The 8,288-nt window shown below is 54.2% G+C and overlaps 1 protein-coding gene across 1 annotated transcript; it reads right to left on the reverse strand.

Moving 5' to 3' along the window:
• Positions 1-2,407: 2,407 nt before the first annotated feature.
• Rtl6 (retrotransposon Gag like 6) lies at positions 2,408-7,615 on the reverse strand. Its single transcript, XM_075960214.1, has 2 exons — positions 3,673-7,615; positions 2,408-2,498 (listed from the first exon to the last, which is right to left on the reverse strand). Exon 1 carries the CDS (start codon positions 6,815-6,817, stop codon positions 6,098-6,100), a length of 720 nt encoding a protein of 239 aa, XP_075816329.1. The 5' UTR covers positions 6,818-7,615; the 3' UTR covers positions 2,408-2,498; positions 3,673-6,097.
• Between the last annotated feature and the right edge of the window lie 673 nt (positions 7,616-8,288).

The following is an 8,288-nucleotide window of genomic DNA, read 5'->3' on the forward strand; positions in this document are numbered from 1 at the left end:
ATATTCCTGCTGATCAAAGAGACCCCCCCCCCGCCAATAGAAATGTAAAAACCAACCCCACAAAAATAAAAGTAAAAATATAAATGAAAAAAATCAACACACTGATCTCTATTGAGGAAACTGTTGGAAAAAGAGGCTTCTGCTGCCCAGGGAATGCTGGCCGCCTCAAACTGGAAAAACTGCATTCTGCGGAGGGTCTGAGAACTGTGCTCCCCATACGCAACGCTTTCCCTCCGTCCTATGTACTGGCAATGGCCCTTATTCAGCAGATAAGGAGCCCCTGAACCTGAGAACAAGGTCCTGTTGACCAGAGAGAAAGCCAGGAAAACTGGCTACTAGGGTTGGTTGTTACAGAACCGCCTGTGATAAAAGAAACTGCAAGCAAGTTACATTTGCAAAGGAATGGGAATGTTTAATCAAGTAGCCAGACCAGGGGATGAAATGTTTATTGTTAAGTAATTCCCAAAGACAATGTCCTGTCCTCCCCAAGGCCGTTCTCCTGGCCTATTAAGTGGGCCAAGGGGCACATGAACAGATGACCCCACCTTGTAAGTAGCCGGAGTGTGAGGTTTGTGGGCTTCCCCAGAGTGCAAGGCAGATGGCCGCTCTAGCTTGTGCTCTGGTTCGTGCTCTGACCAGGACAGCCGCCATATCTGCTATGTGATCACAGCTGCCTTGAGCAAGTCAGGCACTGGGGACACTGTTGGCAGAACCTCTGCCCTTGAGACGTACCATTTGGTGGAAAAGACCCAAGTTCAGTGGAAATATAAAATATTTGACAGATGAGAGGCTGCAGGAGGGGCAACCAGGAAAACCCTAACCAGGTCGGGGGAGATCTAACAGTAACCTTGAATCTGTGTCAAGGGTCATTGGAATGAAAAATAAGGTGGGATGTTCAGGCCTGAGAGGCAGGAAAGGACCTACGCTAGCCTCACAACTGGTCAGTGTCAGGCCTGGGTGATGGGCAGGTGTGGGCTGGAGATCGGTAGATGATATTATTTCCACTCCCTTGGGGACAACGTGGACAGACAACAGGGAGTCAAAACCACCAGAGTCCCCTAGGCCAAGTGGAGGAGCCTAGAGGAGGCACATGGTCACTGGCATGTTGGCCCAGATTCCCGCAGTCATGGCTGCCAGCTTTTACTTGACCAGAGAGGGATCCCTCTACTGTCAGGTCAAAGGGGATGATAAGCCCTCGAAACCAGGGACATCTAGGAAGCCATTAAGCACTCTGTGCCTGTGTATAGCAGAGGACAGCTCGTGGGACAGATCCTGACATGTCCGAGACACAGGCACATGGTGACAATGTGAGGACTGGGTCTGCTGCGGGCTGGACGGGACACGGCTCTGCAGCTGCCCGGCTCCACCAGCAATCCTCAGAGCGATGGCACCCACCCCCAAGCTGTACCTGTCACCGGGTTTTTAAGAGAAGCCTTAGAAACTGGGTGGTAAGAGACAAGAGCATGTGACGTGGGAGCCAGATCTCGGTACAAACACAGACAGGACATGGGCCAGAATGGGGCCGTGCTTGGGGCAGGCCAGCCTCTGTGTGGAGAAAGCTACCCGCTGTGCAGTGTTGGTGTGGAGACATACCAAATTAATCCCAGAAATGACTGCTTATTGGCGGGGGGGGGGGTAGGGTAGGGGGGAGGGTGGGGGTAGGGGGAGACCTGAGCCTAAAAGCACTTAGAGCCCTCCCAGAGGCTTACAGAGTAGGTCAGGACTGCCTGCTCTTAGTCCTTCCTCGCCCAGTGGTGCCTGACATACAAGGCCACTCTGCATGACACTGTGCGACTTCCTCCATCTCAGCAGCATGCAGTGGATTTCCTCAGAGGTTCACAAGGTGTCCCAGAGACAAGACAGGAGTGGTCTGAGCCCGCCACTGCCTCCTGGAAACAGGCCACTGCTTTGTTTAGAAATATTTTGTTCAGAAAACCTAAGTCTTCATTAAAGTACAATACTCAAGCTTCCGTGTCCTCCAATTCCTTTCATGGCTTAAATGCCACCTGAAACTGTGATGTGGCATGTGCTCAGACAGCCTACATGTGCCAGGGGATCCTGGGGCCAGAACAACAATCCGAATACATGGGATGGTCTGTGACACAGGCAACCATCATGTCTGTCCGTGCTATGATGGCGCCTGTCTTGTATAGGTCATGTTCTAGGTTAGACACCAGGGGCATAGCTGACAGAACCACCTCTCCCTCAAAGTGTAAGAGCTGCTTGGGGCATAAACGTGGAGACAGGGACCCTTCTACCACACCTGGGCCCCAAGGCCTAGTATGTCTATCTGTGTAAAGGGTTTCACAATGTCTCCCAAGACACTGCTGTGCCTCAGCCACCCTCCTGCCCTGTGTCCCAGCATCAATCACAACCACAGCAAAAAACCAGAAACACATATAGCATATACGATACACAACAGGTTAATATCTTTAATTCCATTACGGAGCTCTTACAAACTGGCCAGGCCCATCAGTAGAGCAAAGGACATCAGCAGTCTGCAAAAGAGGAAACGCAATCACTCGGTGTAAAGATGCTTAACGAGCTAGAATCGAAGGATGCAGCTGGAGCATGCTGCTGCCGTCCTCATCTTCCAGTCCTGGCAGAAGACCCTGATCAGAGACACTTACCCTTGCTGGTGGCAGCGGAATGGACACAGAAATTTCTGGAAACCATTTTGTCGGTAGGTAATAAAAGTCTCAGAGGGCCCGTATTCGTTAATCCAATAATCCCACCTTTGAGAGTCTACTCCAAGGGAGTGACTTGGCCCTAGGAGGAAATTCTGACACATCATCGATCTCTGACACAGCACTGTCCCTCTGCCTGAGGGGAGTGTTCGGAGTCACTTAGGATAAGGTTGGTGGCACATGGGACAGCTGTGTCATATGCTCGCAGTGGGGGTCCAGCACCATGGGTGTATAGGTGCAAAGAAAGATGGGGCCAGGGAAGGAAGGAAACACCAAAACACTGAATTTGATCATTTTCTTTCCTCCCTGGTCCCCTATACTTCCTGACAAGTGCTGTCATGGAGAATGGGAAGCCCTGGTCCAGCCACTGGTGGCACTGAATGGGGCTCCTCTCTTCAGTTCTACCCTCTGTGCTGGACTAGCTGTCACCAAGTCCAACGTGAGGTCCTAAAGAGATGTTAAACGCTAGGACTTCCCAACCCTGGGAAGCTTGCCCACTGGCCCAGCCTCCAGCTCTCAGTTCCTAATCCAAGCTTCATGTCATGACATCCTAGCAAAGCTCCTGACAGACACCTTCCAAGCACAGGGTGACAGAAGGGAGTTAGCATGCATGCTACACGGCAGAGCCTCTGCCACCTAAGGCCCTGTCCCCAGTGTGCTTCAGCCAAGCCCCAGCCTTGCTCCCTGAGTCACCTTAGGCCACAGCAGCTTCTCCAGCTGCATTCACTCCCCTGCAGGCTGATGCGCATCCAGTAGAGGTTCCGTCCTCCACATCAACAGGCCCCTGTCTCAGACCAGCCCAAATGTACTATCATCCGGCATTCACACCTTCCACATACTCAGCTGGGGTCCTTCAAAGTCACTAAATGCTTTGGGACGTGACGATAATTCCAAGGTCACGTTACACGCCAGGCTGGGAAGTCACCCTTATACCAGGCCAGGTCCCATGGTCAGTTAGATACTAAATACAGTGAAGTCTGCTTACCAGATGGGTGTCACAGCGTCTGGGGAGCAGGCGCAGTATGGCCACAACAGTCAATGCTGAGAGGAAGGCCACTCCTTCATATACCAGCTCCTCTCCCCTTCGCCCTGTTCTCTTCTGAGCTCCGGAAACTAAAACCTTAAGATATGTACAAAGCCTCCCCTCCCCCTCCTCCTCAGCTTGATGCCCAGTTATCATAGTCTCCCTCTGGAGCCGCATGGGCCTTGCATCTTGTCCTTTTGGCTGGGGACTAACCATGTCCCCCCACTAGAGCCACAGTGGGCTCCTCGGTAACAGATTCAAAGTGGTTCATCCAGGTCCAAGGTGGAGGGCAGTGTCAACCGTCTCTCATGTGCTCCAGGCTCCAAGCTCCAGGGAGCTATCGAGATGGTTCTAAATACAGGGCAGCACAGCCCCAGTTCCATAAACACAAACACCAAGAAAAAACAAAACAAAACAACAACAACAACAACAAAAAACCAATCACCAAGTCACCGCCACCAGAGCAGCAGAGTGACCCGGGTGAATCAGCCCAGACGGCAAAGGGAGATAGTGAAGCCACACAGGGAGACAGCCTGCACGGCTCTGGCTCCAGGACCCGCTGAGGGCTGAAGCAGAATCTAACACAAACACATCACCCAGTGGTCCAAGGAGCCAGGGCAGGTGGCATGCCTCCCACTGGTCTCTAATCTTGATTAAGAAGGCCACAAATAAATGTCCCAGGTGCCTCTTGCCTCCACAGACACCGCCCCACTTTTCTGCTGAAGCTATAGCTTCACCTACAGACCCCCCCTACTGGAAAGTCCTGAGACTCAGCTGTTGGGGACCAGTAAGTACCCTCAATGGAACCCCCGGGGAGTTTTCTGCCTGCTTGTGAAGCACCATGGTGCCAGCAGGACGCCTCGGTCTAGGCTGTTCAGCAAGGCTGCTGTGCTAACAGAGTTAACGAGAAGCAGGTGGCTGTGGGCTGTGAACCCTGAAGATCCCTGGCCTTGCAAGGGTGGCTGCTCTGGAATCAGTCACTTTTCCCAATGACAGAGGAAGTCTCTGAAAGAGGCCATGTTCCAGGTCCCAGCCTCTGGACTCCCAAGAGGGGAGAGCTTTGGGTGGGTGCAGAGGTGGCCTTTTGTGGTCAAGACAAGACCATGCAGAGGAGGGCAGGAGAACCCAGGAGAGGCACCCATCTCCCTCAAGGGGCCAAGTGGGCGTGTAAACACAGTCAGTTTGGCATTGAAATGTGACAGGTGTCACTGTCCAGGGCTCGGCTGAGTCTGAGTATGATTTACAGGTCATCCTTCTGGGAAGAAGCCAATGCTTTGTTCTCAGAACTGGAATGTGTGCCACACGAAGACCAAGGCTGTTAACCACTACGACCAATTCTTCGACAAGAGGCCAACAACACCCCTTACCAAAGGCGCTCGATGGTGTCTCCCAGAGGAACTGGCTCCCAGCCAGTCTTTTGTTCTTGGACAAAGGCTACACATTAGGCCCAGGCACAGAGAAGGTAATGTTGCATGGGCTCCTTTGACCCCTAGAGATGGTGTGGGTGGCTGAAAGGCAGAAGTGAAAGCCACCTGGCACCTGGGTGGAAAAGTCTGCGGCTAGGTAAGGCCCGCCGTGGAGCCACATGGGCAGGAATGAACAGACACCTGGGAGTCTCTCAATGGAAATCCAGGCGGCAAATAGGTTCCCAGGGTCCCCCTCGGTCTGTCGTAGCTGGCACGTGGATGTCAGGAATCTGCTGCCTGTGGCAGCCTGATGGAACTGCCCAGGGTCCCGGGTCCCCGATTAACTTAGCAGATGAATGCTAGATGTCCTTGATGCCATCAGAACGCTGGCAGTCACAGACAGGTGTGGACGAGTCTCCTGTGGACAGGAGAGGCAGGAGGAATGTCTGCGAAGGACCAGATGTTCCCAGCAACAGCAGTGGGGTACGCTGGAATACAGGCTCCCCCAGAAAGGGAAGAATCCCTGGAATGCAGAGTGACTACCTAGCAATCTTGCCAAGTGATCAGATGTGGGCAGGCTGGTTCAGGTATACATCAGCCACCTACAAGACCAACTTGGCTTCTTTCTATTCAGAACTCATCAACTGACAGGGTGCATGTAGGAGTGCACAGAAGCTGAATGTCGGCTCGCAGAGCCCACAGAGGCGGTCAGCCTAAACCGCTCCTAGGCAGGCGCATGTCCAAGGGGCTGTGTTGTGATTACTAGAGAAGCTGGGATTGCAAGCAACAGAAAGGGGAGCATGCACCGAGTTGCAAGTAAAGCTAGCAAAAACACACAGCAGGATGGATGACCAATGAGGATGGCAGGATGGCCTCCCATAGATCAGGAGTGGAGTGAAAGGCGTCTGCAAACAGGACAATGCTACCTTATGGACAATTCTTCTCAGCAACAGTCTAGCTACCTGGGTGGTCATAGGTCCCTAAAGGTTCCGGCTGCGGGTGGGCAAGGCTGGTGCCGGATTGGTCCCGTTGGAGGCTGGATGCACTGGGCAGGGCCCTGTGCCCGGTGTGGCCAGTTGGCGACATAACATCTGCCGCTCCCGCACAGCCCTATTGGATGCAGAAGTCTTCCGGATTTGGGCACGCCTCGAGTGCCTCAGCGGGGATTTGTAGGTTCTGCGCAGCTCGGCCAGAAAGCCCTGGTAGTTGTTTCGCAAAGGGCTGTCCGGCTGCATGTGGGGGATGGCCCACTTCTCCGCCTCCCCAGTCAGTCGGGACACCAGGAAGGCCACTCTCTCGGCTTCACCCGGGAAGCGGGAAGCTTGAAAGATCATGAACCTGTCCATCTGCATCAGGAACCCCGCCAACTGGCCGGGGTCTCCAGAGAAAGGTTCAGGCAGCGAGGTGGGCGGCGTGGTCATGGGTCGAGTCCCATTGGAGGTGATGGCAGAGATAGGTGGAGTGATCTGCAGAGCACCAGGGATGCGCGCCCGGGTGCGCAACAATGTGAGCTCCGCCATCACGCTCTCCAGCATGTTGGTGAGGTTGGCCTTCTCGGCTCTCAGTGTGGAGGCCTCGCGCCTGAGTGCAGAGTTGGTGAGTCGCAAGGAGGTCAGGGTGTCAGCCACATCATCCATCTGTGCGCTGGCACCAGAGGCAGAGGCTGAGCTTTCTGTTTTGGAGGTCTGAGGTTGGACCATTCTGGCAAAGATCAAGCAACGGAGAGCTGGAGAAGCAGAGCAAAAGGCCCTGGGTGCTGAAGCAGGGGCGCCCAGGCAGAATCTGGGAGAACAAGCCTGGGAACACTGATCCTGTCCTGGGTGCAGTTCCTTTCTGCAAGCTTTGCAGGGTCAAGGTGTGGTGCGCTGGCTGGACCTGCCCAGGCCTTGAAGGATGTTCGAGCTGGACCTGCTCAACCCTTGCAGGATGCACAGATTGAACCTACTCAGGCCTGCAGCATGAGCAAGCAGGACCTGCCCAGGCCTTGAGGGATGAGCGGGCTGGGCCTTCCCAGGCCTTGCAAGATGCAGAGGCTGAACCTGCTCAGGCCTTATGGGATGCGCAGACCTGCGCTGCCCAGACTTGGCGGGATGCACCTGCCGGAGTTCGGGCTGCGAGTGAAAGCGCTGCCCGCGGGTGCCACGAGACTACCTGCCCGAGAACAAAGGCGGCCGCACCTGAGCTGGCCCGGGCCGGGCAGCGCGTGTACCTGTCGCTCCGCTGCTCCTTCCGCTGCCAAGATGGCCCACGGATCGGGGCCGCACCCGGCTTGCGCGTCACGGCGACCGCCGGAACTGCTTCCCGGGCAGCGGTGGCTGCGGTTCCCGCGGGGCTGAAATGGCGGGGTCGTGGCACTGCGCGGTCACCGCACAGTCTTTGTGCGGGCGCGGCCAGCGAGACGGCAGCAGGGAACCAGGCAACTGGGTCGGGGCCTGCTGGTTGCCATGGAGACCGCCCGCTCCCGGAGCGCCGGCCGAGCAGCTCTGCCTTCCGGAAGTGACGCAGCCCCGCCTCCCGGGCCATGCGCCTTTCTCAGCAACCTATCAACAAGGAGCGTGGGTTCTGCTTTGAGTCTCGCTCTTGGAAAGCTTAGGTTCTTTCTGGTTCCTCCCAAGGCACAATACTGAACCTCTCCTCAGTGGTGGTGTCATTTTTTTTTAAGTTAGGTTGACTTTTCTTGCTATAACTTGAATGCAATTCAGATGAACTACATTGTAGGTCATGACAGCAAATCTTGACAAAGAAGAAAACTACTTTTTATTTTAATTTTTTGAGCCAGTATCCTGTAAGCCCTACTGGTTTGGCTCTCAGGAAGTAGCTAGGGATGACCTTGAACCTCTCCTGCCTCCACAGTCCCATTGCTGGATTGCACAGTTCACCACTACACCAGATTCAGATAAAGCAGAGTCTTATGTTGCTCAGCATGGCCTTGAACTCACAATGTAGCCATGCGATTCATAACATTTATGACGTAGCCACGAAATAATTTAATGGTGAGGGTCACCACAACATGAGGAACTGTATTAAAGGGCTGCAGCATCAAGAAGGGTGAGAAGCACCAGGCTAAAGGATTTGAGTGGAGATCCTGGCGTTTTCTAGATTACCCTGGGTTGGTTGTTTCTTCATGGTCAGTTCCACGCTGGGGTGCATTGGGAGAGAAAACGCCTTCTG

Source organism: Microtus pennsylvanicus, chromosome 2, assembly GCF_037038515.1.
Source record: "Microtus pennsylvanicus isolate mMicPen1 chromosome 2, mMicPen1.hap1, whole genome shotgun sequence".
NCBI lineage: Eukaryota > Metazoa > Chordata > Mammalia > Rodentia > Cricetidae > Microtus > Microtus pennsylvanicus.